Here is a 15,313-nt window from a genome sequence, read left to right on the forward strand (position 1 = left end):
AAAGAAAACTACAAAACACTACTGCAAGAAGCTAAATGAAATCTACTTTTTAAATTGGAAAAACATACCATTCTCATGGATAGGAAGACTCAACATTGTGAAAACGTCAATTCTACCCAAAGCAATCTACAAATACAATGCAATCCCAATCCAAATACCAACAGCATTCTTGAAAGAGATGGAAAAACCAATCACTAACTTTATATGGAAAGGAAAGAGGCAACAGATAAGTAAAACACTACTGAAGGAGAAAAATAAAGTAGAAGGACTCACACTACTTGACCTCAGAACTTACTATACAGCTACAGTAGTCAAACCAGCCTGGTACAAAGACAGATACACTGACCAATGGAACAGAATCCAGAATCTAGGTGTAAATCCATCCATCCACCTATAGTCACCTGATCTTTGACGAAGGCCCAAAGTACATTAAATGGGGAAAAGACTGTCTTTTTTTTTTTTTTTATTACCTTTTATTGAGCTTCAAGTGAACGTTTACAAATCAAGTCAGTCTGTCACATGTAAGTTTACGTACATCTTACTCCGTATTCCCACTTGCTCTCCCCCTAATGAGTCAGCCCTTCCAGTCTCTCCTTTCGTGACAATTTTGCGAGCTTCCAACTCTCTCTATCCTCCCATCCCCCCTCCAGACAGGAGATGCCAACACAGTCTCAAGTGTCCACCTGATATAATTAGCTCACTCTTCATCAGCATCTCTCTCCTACCCACTGTTTAGTCCCTTTCATGTCTGATGAGTTGTCTTCGGGGATGGTTACTGTCCTGTGCCAACAGAAGGTCTGGGGACCATGACCGCCGGGATTCCCCTAGTCTCAGTCAGATCATTAAGTCTGGTCTTTTTATGAGAATTTGGGGTCTGCATCCCACTGATCTCCTGCTCCCTCAGGGGTTCTCTGTTGTGCTCCCTGTCAGGGCAGTCATCGATTGTGGCCTGGAACGAACTAGTTCTTCTGGTCTCAGGATGATGTAGGTGTCTGGTTCATGTGGCCCTTTCTGTCTCTTGGGCTCTTAGTTGTTGTGTGACCTTGGTGTTCTTCATTCTCCTTTGCTCCAGGTGGGTTGAGACCAACTGATGCATCTTAGATGGCCGCTTGTTAGCATTTGAGACCCCAGACGCCACATTTCAAAGTGGGATAGAGAATGTTTTCATAATAGAATTATTTTCCAATTGACTTAGAAGTCCCCTTAAACCATGGCCCCCAAATCCCCGCCCTTACTCCGCTGACCTTTGAAGCATTCATTTTATCCCGGAAACTTCTTTGCTTAAAAGGTCCAGTCCAATTGAGCTGACCTTCCATGTATTGAGTGTTGTCCTTCCCTTCACCTAAAGCAGTTCTTATCTACTAATTAATCAGTAAAAAACCCTCCCCCACCCTCACTCCCTCCCCCACCCTCGCTCCCTCCCCCCCTCGTAATCACAAAAGTATGTGTTCTTCTCAGTTTATACTATTTCTCAAGATCTTATAATAGTGGTCTTATACAATATTTGTCCTTTTGCCTCTGACTAATTTCGCTCAGCATAATGCCTTCCAGGTTCCTCCATGTTATGAAATGTTTCACAGATTCGTCACTGTTCTTTATCGATGCATAGTATTCCATTGTGTGAATATACCACAATTTATTTACCCATTCATCCGTTGATGGACACCTTGGTTGCTTCCAGCTTTTTGCTATTGTAAACAGAGCTGCAATAAACATGGGTGTGCATATATCTGTTTGTGTGAAGGCTCTTATTTCTCTAGGGTATATTCCGAGGAGTGGGATTTCTGGGTTGTATGGTAGTTCTATTTCTAACTGTTTAAGATAACGCCAGATAGTTTTCCAAAGTGGTTGTACCATTTTACATTCCCACCAGCAGTGTATAAGAGTTCCAATCTCTCCGCAGCCTCTCCAACATTTATTATTTTGTGTTTTTTGGATTAATGCCAGCCTTGTTGGAGTGAGATGGAATCTCATCGTGGTTTTAATTTGCATTTCTCTAATGGCTAATGATCGAGAGCATGTTCTCATGTATCTGTTAGCTGCCTAAATATCTTCTTTAGTGAAGTGTGTGTTCATATCCTTTGCCAACTTCTTGATTGGGTTGTTTGTCTTTTCGTGGTTGAGTTTCGACAGAATCATATAGATTTTAGAGATCAGGCGCTGGTCTGAGATGTCATAGCTGAAAATTCTTTCCCAGTCTGTAGGTGGTCTTTTTACTCTTTTGGTGAAGTCTTTAGATGAGCATAGGTGTTTGATTTTTAGGAGCTCCCAGTTATCTGGTTTCTCTTTGTCATTTTTGGTAATGTTTTGTATTCTGTTTATGCCTTGTATTAGGGCTCCTGATGTTGTCCCTATTTTTTCTTCCATAATCTTTATCGTTTTAGTCTTTATGTTTAGGTCTTTGATCCACTTGGAGTTAGTTTTTGTGCATGGTGTGAGGTATGGGTCCTGTTTCATTTTTTTGCAAATGGATATCCAGTTATGCCAGCACTTTTTAAAAGTTTTTTTTTGTTGTCGTTAAAAAGACTATCTTTTCCCCAATTAACTGACACTGGGCCTTTGTCAAATATCAGCTGCTCATATGTGGATGGATTTATATCTGGGTTCTCAATTCTGTTCCATTGGTCTATGTGCCTGTTGTTGTACCAGTACCAGGCTGTTTTGACTACTGTGGCTGTATAATAGGTTCTGAAATCAGGTAGAGTGAGGCCTCCCACTTTCTTCTTCTTTTTCAGTAATGCTTTGCTTATCTGAGGCTTCTTTCCCTTCCATATGAAGTTGGTGATTTGTTTCTCTATCACCTTAAAAAATGACATTGGAATTTGGATTGGAAGTGCATTGTATGTATAGATGGCTTTTGGTAGAATAGACATTTTTACTATGTCAAGTCTTCCTATCCATGAGCAAGGTGTGTTTTTCCACTTAAGTATGTCCTTTTTAATTTCTTGTAGTAGAGCTTTGTAGTTTTCTTTGTATAGGTCTTTTACATCTTTGGTAAGATTTATTCCTAAGTATTTTATCTTCTTGGGGGCTACTGTGAATGGTATTGATTTGGTGAGTTCCTCTTCGATGTTCTTTTTGTTGATGTAGAGGAATCCAAGTGATTTTTGTATGTTTATCTTATAATCTGAGACTCTGCCAAACTCTTCTATTAGTTTCAGTAGTTTTCTGGAGGATTCCTTAGGGTTTTCTGTGTATAAGATCATGTCATCTGCAAATAGAGATAATTTGACTTCCTCCTTGCCAATCCGGATGCCCTTTATTTCTTTGTCTAGCCTAATTGCTCTGGCTAGGACTTCTAGCACAATGCTGAATAAGAGCAGTGATAAAGGGCATCCTTGTCTGGTTCCCGTTCTCAAGGGAAATGCTTTCAGGTTCTCTCCATTTAGAGTGATGTTGGCTGTTGGCTTTGCATAGATGCCCTTTATTATGTTGAGGAATTTTCCTTCAATTCCTATTTTGGTGAGAGTTTTTTTCATAAATGGGTGTTGGACTTTGTCAAATGCCTTTTCTGCATCAATTGATAAGATCATGTGGTTTTTGTCTTTTGTTTTATTTATGTGGTGGATTACATTAATGATTTTTCTAATATTAAACCAGCCTTGCATACCTGGTATAAATCCCACTTGGTCGTGGTGAATTATTTTTTTGATATGTTGTTGAATTCTATTGGCTAGAATTTTATTGAGGATTTTTGCATCTATGTTCATGAGGGACATAGGTCTGTAATTTTCTTTTTTTGTAATGTCTTTACCTGGTTTTGGTATCAGGGAGATGGTGGCTTCATAGAATGAGTTGGGTAGTATTCCGTCATTTTCTATGCTTTGAAATACCTTTAGTAGTAGTGGTGTTAACTCTTTTCTGAAAGTTTGGTAGAACTCTGCAGTGAAGCCGTCCGGGCCAGGGCTTTTTTTTGTTGGGAGTTTTTTGATTACCATTTCAATCTCTTTTTTTGTTATGGGTCTATTTAGTTCTTCTACTTCTGAATGTGTTAGTTTAGGTAGGTAGTGTTTTTCTGGGAATTCATCCATTTCTTCTAGGTTTGCAAATTTGTTAGAGTACAATTTTTCATAATAATCTGATATGATTCTTTTAATTTCAGTTGGGTCTGTTGTGATGTGGCCCTTCTCGTTTCTTATTCGGGTTATTTGTTTCCTTTCCTGTATTTCTTTAGTCAGTCTGGCCAATGGTTTATCAATTTTGTTAATTTTTTCAAAGAACCAGCTTTGTTAATTCTTTCAGTTGTTTTTCTGTTCTCTAATTCATTTAGTTCAGCTCTAATTTTTATTATTTGTTTTCTTCTGGTGCCTGATGGATTCTTTTGTTGCTCACTTTCTATTTGTTTTATAAGTTGTCGGGACAGTTCTCTGATTTTGGCTCTTTCTTCTTTTTGTATGTGTGCATTTATCGATATAAATTGGCCTCTGAGCACTGCATTTGCTGTGTCCTAGAGGTTTTGATAGGAAGTATTTTCATTCTCGGTGCATTCTATGAATTTCCTTATTCCCTCCTTGATGTCTTCTATAACCCAGTCTTTTTTCAGGAGGGTATTGTTCATTTTCCAAGTATTTGATTTCTTTTCCCTAGTTTTTCTGTTATTGATTTCTACTTTTATTGCCTTGTGGTCTGAGGAGATGCTTTGTAATATTTCGATGTTTTGGATTCTGCAAAGGTTTGTTTTATGACCTAATATGTGGTCTATTCTAGAGAATGTTCCATGTGCGCTAGAAAAAAAAAGTATACTTTACAGCAGTTGGGTGGAGAGTTCTGTATAAATCAATGAGGTCAAGTTGGTTAATTGTTGTAATTAGGTCTTCCGTGTCTCTATTGAGCTTCTTACTGGATGTCCTGTCCTTCTCCGAAAGTGGTGTGTTGAAGTCTCCTACTATAATTGTGGAGGTGTCTATCTCACTTTTCAGTTCTGTTAAAATTTGATTTATGTATGTTGCAGCCCTGTCATTGGGTGCATAAATATTCAATATGGTTATGTCTTCCTGATCAATTGTCCCTTTTATCATTATGTAGGGTCCTTCTTTATCCTTTGTGGTGGATTTAAGTCTAAAGTCTATTTTGTCAGAAATTAATATTGCTACTCCTCTTCTTTTTTGCTTATTGTTTGCTTGATATATTTTTTTCCATCCTTTGAGTTTCAGTTTGTTTGTGTCTCTAAGTCTAAGGTGTGTCTCTTGTAGGCAGCGTATAGACAGATCGTGTTTCTTTATCCAATCCGAGACTCTCTGTCTCTTTATTGGTGCATTTAGTCCATTTACATTCAGCGTAATTATAGATAAATAAGTGTTTAGTGTTGTCATTTTGATGCCTTTTTAATGTGCGTTGTTGACAATTTCATTTTTCCACTTACTTTTTTGTGCTGAGACTTTTTTTAGTAAATTGTGAGATCCTCATTTTCGTAGTGTTTGACTTTATGTTTGTTGAGTCATTACGTTTTTCTTGTCTTTTATCTTGCGTTATGGAGTTGTTATACCTCTTTGTGGTTACCTTAGTATTTACCCCTATTTTTCTAAGTAAAAACCTAACTTGTATTGTCCTATATCGCCTTGTATCCCTCTCCATATGGCAGTTCTATGCCACCTGTATTTAGTCCCTCTTTTTGATTATTGTGATCTTTTACATATTGACTTCAATGATTCCCTGTTATGAGCTTTTATTTTTTAATTAATCTTAATTTTTTTGTGTGATTTCCCTATTTGAGTTGATATCAGGATGTTCTGTTTTGTGACCTTGTGTTGTGCTGGTATCTGATATTATTGGTTTTCTGACCAAACAATTTCCTTTAGTATTTCTTGTAGCTTTGGTTTGGTTTTTGCAAGTTCTCTAAGCTTATGTTTCTCTGTAAATGTCTTAATTTCGCCTCCATATTTGAGAGAGAGTTTTGCTGGATATATGATCCTCAGCTGGCAGTTTTTCTCCTTCAGTGCTCTGTATATGTCATCCCATTGCCTTCTTGGCTGCATGGTTTCTGCTGAGTAGTCTGAACCCATTCTTATTGTTTCTTCCTTGAAGGAGACCTTTCTTTTCTCCCTGGCTGCTTTTAAAATTTTCTCTTTATCTTTGGTTTTGGCAAGTTTGATGATAATACGTCTTGGTGTTTTTCTTTTTGGATCAATCTTAAATGGGGTTCGATGAGCATCTTGGATAGATATCCTTTCGTCTTTCATGATGTCAGGGAAGTTTTCTGTCAGCAGATCTTCAACTATTTTCTCTGTGTTTTCTGTCCACCCTCCCTGTTCTGGGACTCCAATCACATGCAAGTTATCCTTCTTGATAGAGTCCCACATGATTCTTAGGGTTTCTTCATTTTTTTAAATTCTTTTATCTGATTTTTTTCAGCTATGTTGGTGTTAATTCCCTGGTCCTCCAGATTTCCGAGTCTGCATTCTAATTGCTCGAGTCTGCTCCTCTGACTTCCTATTGCATTGTCTAATTCTGTAATTTTATTGTTAATCTTTTGGATTTCTACATGTTGTCTCTCTATGGATTCTTGCAACTTATTAATTTTTCCACTATGTTCTTGAATAATCTTTTTGAGTTCTCCAACTGCTTTATCAGTGTGTTTCCTTGGCTTTTTCTGCAGTTTGCCTTATTTCGTTTCTGAGGTCATCCCTGATGTCTTGAAGCATTCTGTAAATTAGTTTTTATATTCTGTCTCTGATAATTCCAGGATTGTATCTTCATTTGGGAAAGATTTTGATTCTTTTGTTTGGGGGGTTGTAGAAGCTGTCATGGTCTGCTTCTTTATGTGGTTTGATATCGACTGCTGTCTCCAAGCCATCACTAAGATATAAAAAAAAAAAAAAGTAGTGGTTTATTCTATAATTGCTCACTGAGTCTTATCTTGTTTTGTTTTCTTTCAATATACGTGGATGGGCTACTAGATTGTGCTGTCTTGTTTGTTGTAGCCCTTGACTTACTTATGACCTATTACCAGCTGGTTTGGGCTGTTGCCAGATATATATGCCTGAGTCTATTCACTATTCTTGAGTAGAATCTGATTTTGGGTCATCAAATGTGTGCTGCACCCTAATACCTATCCACCTCGAGAAGTAGTGGTGATAGTTGTGTGCACCAGATTCTATTAGCAGCTGGGATTCACCCTCCAGGGGAGGCAGGATGTTGACAGGCTTCCCCCAAGTGTCAGTGAGGTAGGTGTGTCTTTATTCCTATAGCACCTTGGTGGGAGGGCACTGCAGCTGTACCTTAGGCCCCCAATGCAAGTACCTCTACTGATTGGTAGGTGTCACCCTCCTTAGACCCCTAAGGCAAGAGGCTAGGTGGTCTGGGGGGAGCTTCAGCCCTCAGTTCCCTGTTGTAGGTCAGTTAGGGCTCTGTTGAATAAGCAGGGATATCAGATCTGGGAAACTTGTTTTTCCAGAAAATCCGCTAAAAAAAAAATGCAGTCAGATCCCTATCAGAACTGCATTTGGATTATAACTGCCACCTTGTTCCCTGTAAGGGTGAAAGTCTGAGATTTTGATCATATATGCTTGGCTGTAGCTGGTTCTGTGCTTTTAGTCCAATTAGGGATGGCTTTTTGGTCCCTGGGTTTTTTGTGGTTCCTTCTCTCAGGCCAGAAGAATGGGTTAGGAAAAGACCAAAAAAAAAAAAAAAAAAGGGAAAAGCAAAGCCGCCGCGGAGCCGGAGCCGTTCTCCCTCTGGCTCAGGAAATTCCAATGTTAATGAAGCCGCCTTGGAAGGGTGAGGGAGGGCTCAGAGAAATAGGAGAGTAGCACCTCGGAATATAGCCAAAGTTGCTTATCTTGCTTGGAATGACTATTTTATCTGAGATTCCTGAGGGGCGTGTCGCCTATGTGTGCTGGCTGTGTGGAGATTACCCCCGAGGGTCTGTCCCGCCGAAGCCGTGGTCAGATCCTCCGCTGCCAATCCAAAGCCCAGCGTCAAGGTTCCCCTGCTGGGATGCTGCACTCCTGGCTCCAAAATCAGTCACTGCCTCCCAGGGACTTCTCATCCCACCAGCCGCGTCGCCACGCCGCTCCTGAAGACCGGCTGGGCCCCCTCCCGGGGTTAGTTCAGGGGAGTAGGGCTGCGTCCCGTGCTTGCGCCATGACAGCGCCCAGTCAAAAGCCCGGCGCCAAGGTTTCCCGGCTGGGACGTTGCACTCCTGGCTCCAGATCCAGTCACTGCCTCCCGGGGACTTCTCCCACCAGCCGCGTCACCATGCTGCCCACGCAGACCAGCTGGGCCCCCTCCCGGGGTCAGTTCAGGGGGTAGGGCTGCGCCCCTTGTTTGCGCTGTCACAAGATTTTGAGTTCAGCTCCCCTGGGCCCAGACCTAAGCCCGGCACCAAGGTTACCTGACTGGGACGCTGGCTCCAGGCTCCGAAAACAGTCATTGCTTCCCCGTATTTGTTCGTTCTCTGTCTCTAAATGTGTGTTTGTTGTTCAGGGTTCGTAGATTGTTATGTATGTGATCGATTCCCTTGTTTTTCCGAGTCTTTGTTGCAAGAGGGATCCGAGGTAGCATCTACCTAGTCCGCCATCTTGGCCCCGCCTCCAAGACTGTCTTTTTAACAAATGATGCATGAAAAACTGGGTGTCCCTTTGTAAAAAAAGAAGAAGAAAAAAAAGAAACAGTACGCATATCTCACACAATACACAAAAACTGATTCAAAATGGACTGAAGACTGAAATATAAAACCAGAAACTATAAAGATCATAGAAGAAAAAATAGGGTCAATGCTAGAGGCCCTCATACATGCCATAAACAGGATACAACCCGTAACTAACAAAACACAAACACCAGAAGATAAGCTAGATAACCGGGATCTTCTAAAAATGAAACACTTATGCTTATCAAAAGAGTTCAACAAAAGAGTAAAAATAGAACCTACAGAATGGGAAAAAGTTTTTGGGTATGACATATCCGACAGAGGTCTAATCTGTAAAATCTATAGGAAAATCCACCATTTCTAAAAGAAAAATAATAATCCAATTAAAAAGTGGGCAAAGAGTATGAACAGACATTTTACCAAAGAAGACATTCAGGCAACCAACAGACACATGAGGAAATGCTCATGATCACTAGCCATTAGAGAAATGCAAATCAAAACTACAATGAGATACCATCATATCCAGACATTACTGTCATGAATCAAAAAAACAGAAAATAACAGATGTTGGAGAGGTTTTGGAGAGCTTAGAACTCTTATAGGCTGCTGGTGGGAATGTAAAGTGGTACAACCATTTTGGAAAACAATGTGGCACATCCTTAAAAAGCTAGAAATAGAAATATCATATGACCCAGCAATCTTACTCCTAGAGATATATCCTAGAAAAATAAAAGCCGTCACAGGATTAGACATATGCACACCCATGTTCATTGCAGCATTATTCACAATAGCAAAAAGATGGAAACAACCTAAGGCCCATCAACAGATGAATGGAGAAACAAACTGTGGTACATACAAAAATGGAACACTAAGCAACAATAAAGAATAATGAAGAATCTGCAAAACATCTCACAACCTGGGTGAAAATGGAGGGCATTTTGCTGAGTGAAATAATCACAAAAGGACAAATACTGTGTGAGCTCCCTATTATAAAAACTCATGAAAAGGTTTATACACAAAAAGAAACAATCTTTGATGGTTACTATATTTTTTTTTTTTTTAAGGAGGGCAGGGGTGGAAAGGGAAAAACACTAACTAGGCAATAGTTAAGTGGTAACTTTGTTGAAGGATAAGACAGAACACAATACTGAGGAAGTCAGCACAACTCGCCCAAGGTACGGTCACAGAAGCTTCATAGACACATCCAAACTCCCTGAGAACCAAATTATTGGGATCAGGGCTGGAGACCATGGTCTCGGGGAACATCTAGCTCAATTGGCATAACATAGTTTACAAAGAAAATGTTCTGCATCCTAGTTTGGTGAGTAGTGTCTGAGGTTTTAAAAGCTTGTGAACAGCCATCTAAGATACTCCACTGGTCCCACTCTGTCTAGAGAAAGGGAGAATGAAGAAAACTAAAGACACAAGGGAAAGATTAGTCCAAAAGACTAATGGATCACAACTACCACAGCCTCCACCAGACTGAGTCCAGCACAGCTAGATGGTGCTGGCTACCACCACTGGCTGCTCTGACAGGGATCACAATAGAGGGTCCCTGACAGCTGAAGAAATATGTAGAACAAAATTCCAACTCACAAAAAAAAAAAAAGGCCAGACTTACTGGTCTGACAGAGACAGGATAAACCCCAATAGTATGGCCCCCAGACACCTTTTTAATTCAGTACTGAAGTCTCTCCTGAGATTCACCCGAAGATTAGATATGCCCATAAAACAAAACAAAACTAAATGGGCACATCAGTTCAGGGGCAAGGACGAAAACACAGGAGGGGATAGGAAAGCTGGTAATGAGAAACCCAAGATGGAGAAGGGAAGAGTCTTGACATGTGATGGGGTTGGCAACCACTGTCACAAAGCAATATGTGTATTAATTGTTTAATGAAAAACTAATTTACTCTGTAAACCTTCATCTAAAGTACAATTTAAAAACTGTTAAAAAAAAATAATAAACCTGCTCTGCTCCTTCTGGAGCCAGGAACCAGGGTCCCACACTAGTAATGTGGGCTACCATCTTCAAGACATCTGCTGAGTTGGGGGGAGGATAAAACATGGTCAAGTAAAAAAGCCACAAAGCTTTCCTACCAATTTTTTTGCTTTTTTCTTGGTTCAGTGTTCACTTTGTTGCTATAAACCATTGACTGTTTTCCAGAGTTCTGACAAAGTTAGTTCCGACAGAGTTTGCTTGTATTTCAATATTTTTATAGAGTAAAGGGGTTTAGAGATGCCTACTCCACAATTTTGCTGGCATCACTCTCCCCCTCTCTATTATATTCTGAATCCCTATATATTGGATCTGCTTACAGACTCTATCCTATTTCACCATTTAACTTTCCTTTTGATTTCAGCACACCTTTTAAACATTAAGGTATAATTTACATATAATGAATTTTGTGTTGTGTGGGAGAGTTCTATGAGTTTTGGCAAATGCATGTAGTCATGTAACTACTGCCATAATGATAAAACACAGTCATACTATACCACCAAAATTTCTCAAGTACCTTTGCCCTTGGCAATCACTGATTTATTTTCTGCCCCTATTGTTTGTCTTTTCCCAGAATGTGATATAATGGAATCAAACAGTATGTAGTCAATTGAAACTGGCTTCAACACTTAGCATAACACATTGAAAATCCATTCATGTTATTATATGTATACTCAGTAGCCTGTTCCTTTTTGTGGCTGTGTGTTATTCCATTATCTCTCTACACCATATTTTGATGACTTGCCTAGGATCCCACAGCTCATTAATGGGAGAGCGACATTGGAACACAGGTCTTCTAGCACTCCCTCTGCCTCCATGCTATGTTGCTTTAGTTGATGATCCCAATTTTGATATTGCTATAAAGGTGGGTTTGAGGTTTTACAAGCAAGGAAAAGGTTATTAGATATCTAATGTTTAGTATTTTAGTCATGTATATTTATATATAGATATGGAAGTAAAAAAATGCTGCAGAAAGAAACTTTTTACAGTTATGAGTAATAACTTCTAAAGAATTTTCTTTTTAAATTACACTTATGAAGGCCTTTGTTTTTTTGATTAAATATATATGTTAGAGGAAATCTGTGCTAAATATAGAAACTAAAATTTTATTAATTTCTACTTATTTTGCAGTAGCAAGACTAAGAGAATTGTGAATTCACTTGTGTCATCCTTTTCATTCAGGTATGTGAGACTCTAAACCCATTGCTGTTGAGTGAATTCTGACTCACAGTGACGCTATAGGACAGAGTAGAACTGCTCCACAGGGTTTCCAAGGAATGGTTGGTTATTCGAACTGCTGACCTTTTGGATAGCAGCGAAGGTCTTAACCGCTGAGTCACCAGGGCTCCTTGTAAGAATCTGGAAATGGATGTAATTGAGTGTTTAATATCAATATTTTTTAAATGGGAAAGCATCTGAAAAAACAAAACAAAGCAAAAAACATTTCCAGGAGGCAGGGCCAAGATGGCAGAGTAGTCCGGACATTTTCAGTGGCCCCTCTTACAACAAACACCTGAAAAAACAAGTGAATTGATTATATATATGACAAGCTGGGAGCCCTGAACATCAAAGGCAAAGTTAAGAAATTGGATTAAGTGGCAGGGGGAGGGAGAGATGGTTCAGAAGCAGCGAGGAGTTGCTGGACTTGACTTGGCAAGAATTGGTGCCCCTCAGGCCTGATCCCCTGGCACGACCTCGGCAGGGCTGGCAGTAGAGTTCGGGCCACGGTTTCCTTAGCCACAGAGAGCCAGCAGCACAGAGTCTACTCACGCCTCCAAAATCAGTGAAGAACAATGCTCTTGTCATAAGACAAGTGCTAGCGTCTAATTTACCATGCAGATCAAATACCTCCCCTTTCGAAAGAATCCTCTCCCATTTATCTGATGCCTCCTGCCTCTGTGCAGGACCCAAGTCGGCTTCGGTAACAGTCAATTTCCCTGGGCCTGAGATAGATCCTGCTGTGCACCCTGAGCCATTCTCGCAGTTAGGGAGAAGGAATAAATTAACAAATAATCTGCTGGCTTCCTCAAGCTGGGAATTTAGGGCAGAAGTGGCTCCTTTCCAGGCACAAGGGACCCGCAGATTTTCAATGCCTTTCACCACTGAATGGACTCATGTAGCCCCATTTCAGCAGCTAGGCCATTGTTGTTACAGTGCAAGGGTGTATGTGCCTGAGGTCTGCTTTAACTGTTTCAGCTGTGTAGTGGAGCGGCGGGTTTTTGATGTTCGATGCCACTCTACCTATTAAGCAGGGTCCTCACCTACCCACATAAGGGACCTGAGGACTAGTGGCTCCACCCACACCACCTAGCCACCCACAACAGGTGTACAAAGATAAGTGGTGCCTCCTAGTCCTTACGGTTAAAAGCATTGGAGGCCTATGGTATGGCTGCAAAGCCCACCCTCCTGTGTGCTCTACAGAGCAAGGATGCACCTTCCTCACAGACACTCGGGGGATGTTGTCAACCCCCTGCCTTGCTCAGAGTGTGACCCCCTCCTTCTACCAGAAACTTGTACATGCACCAATCAACACTACTCCTCTATGACTATAGGCGACACCTTGCACCACACACAAGGTGACTGACTACCTAGACACCTGAGCTGGATCCATACAAGAAAAGTGAATGGACTGCTAGGCTCATATACCTGGTAGCAGCTCTAGCCATCTGGTGATGGGATATTAAAGCTCCAAAGGCTCCAATACTCAAGGTAGCTCACTTGAGCAGCCTATTTGGGTATATCAAAACAAAACAAAGCAAGAAGCTAGGACACAGTAAGCAAACATAAAATAAATTAATACAATAACTTATAGATGGCTCAGAAACAATGGTCAGTATTAAATCACATAAAGAAGCAGACCACGATCACTTCAACAAGCTCCCAAAAAAAGAATAAAGAAATCTTCTGGATGGAGATCTATTCCTGGAATTACCAGAGGTAGAATACAAAAGATTAATATACAGAACTCTTCAAGAGATCAGGAAGGGGATCAGGCAAAATGCAGAACAAGTCAAGGAACACACAGATAAAGCAGTCGAGGAAATTAAGATGGTTATTCAAGAGCATAACGAAAAATTTAATAGGCTGTAAGAATCTGTAGAGAGGTGGCAATCAGACACTCAGAAGATTAACAACAAAATTTCAGAATTAGACAACTCAATAGAAGTCAGAGGAAGAGAATTGAGGAAATGGAAGCCAGAATTAGTTAGATTGAAGATAAACATGTGGCACCAATATATTAGAAAAAAAATCAGATAAAAGAATTTTAAAAAATGAAGAAAACCTAAGAATCATGTGGGACTCTATAAAGAGAAATAACCTACAAGTGATTAGAGTACCAGAACAGGGAGGGAAAACAAAATATGGAGAGAATTGCTGAAGACCTGTTGGCAAAAGCACCCCGAATATCATGAAAGACGAGAAGATATCTATCCAAGATGCTTATCAAACCCCACACAAGGTACATCCCAAAAGAAAGTCACCAAGGCATATTATAATCAAACTTTCCAAAACTGAAGATAAAGGGAGAATTTTAAGAGCTGCTAGGATAAATGAAAAGTCACCTACAAAGTACAGTCAATAAGAATAAGTTCGGACTACTCAGCACAAACCGTGCAGGCAAGAAGGCAATGGAATGACATACATAAATCCTTGAAGGAAAAAAAAAAATTGCCAGCAAAGAATCATATATTCAGCAAAACTATCTCAAATACGAAGGCAAAATTAGGACATTTCCAGATAAACAGAAGTTTGGGGAATTGACAAAAAACAAACCAAAGCTACAAGAAATACTAAAGGGAGTCCTCTGGTTATAAAATCAGTAACGTCAGATAACAACCCAAGATTAGAACGCAGGACAGAGAAACCAGGTATCATTCCAGATAGGGAAATCAACAATAAATCGAGATAAAAAAATGCTCAAAACAGGGAAACAGAGACATCATTATGAAAAGATGACAACATTAAATCAATGAAGAGGGACTAAAAAATGTAGTTATAGGTCTTTCATATAGAGAGGAAGTTAAGGTGATATGAAGAGATAAAAGTTTGGTTTAAACTTAGAAAAATAGGGTAAATAATAAGGTAACCACAAAGGAGACTAACAATCGTACACATAAAAATAAAATACAAGAAAAAAATAAAGACTCAGCAAGAGCAAAATCAACGATAATGGAAAAGAGGAAAAGACAATGTAGAAAGAAAAACTACTCAGCACAAAAATTAAGTGGAAAAAAGAAACTGTCAACCACACACAAAAAAAGACATCAAAATGACAGCACTAAACTCATACCTATGCATAATTACACTGAATGTAAATAGACTAAATGGACCACTAAAGAGACAGAGAGTGGGAGAATGGATAAAAAACGTGATCAGTCTATATGTTGCCTACAAGAGACACACCTTAGACTTAAACACACAAACAAACTAAAACTCATAAGGAAGAAAAAAATGTATCAAGCAAACAACAATCAAAAAAGAGTAGGAGTGGCAATACTAATTTCTGACAAAATAGACTTTAAAGTTAAATCCACCACAAAGGACAAGGAAAGACAACTATATAATAATTAAAGGGACAATATACCAGGATGATATTACCGTATTAAATATTTGTACTCCCAACGACAGGGCTTTGAGATACATAAAACAAACTCTATCAGCATTGAAAAGTGAGATAGCTCCACAATAATAATAGGAGACTTCAACACACCACTTTCAATGAGGAA

General features: G+C 39.6%; 1 protein-coding gene across 1 annotated transcript in view; it reads left to right on the forward strand.

Moving 5' to 3' along the window:
- LOC100654884 (phosphatidylinositol 3,4,5-trisphosphate 3-phosphatase TPTE2-like) overlaps positions 1-15,313 on the forward strand; it is a 311,464-nt gene that overhangs the window by 188,908 nt on the left and 107,243 nt on the right. Inside the window, exon 10 of the mRNA XM_064270194.1 lies at positions 11,718-11,768. Coding sequence (XP_064126264.1) covers positions 11,718-11,768 — 51 coding nt within the window. The remainder of the gene's footprint in view (positions 1-11,717; positions 11,769-15,313) is intronic.

Source organism: Loxodonta africana, chromosome 17 (assembly GCF_030014295.1).
Source record: "Loxodonta africana isolate mLoxAfr1 chromosome 17, mLoxAfr1.hap2, whole genome shotgun sequence".
NCBI lineage: Eukaryota > Metazoa > Chordata > Mammalia > Proboscidea > Elephantidae > Loxodonta > Loxodonta africana.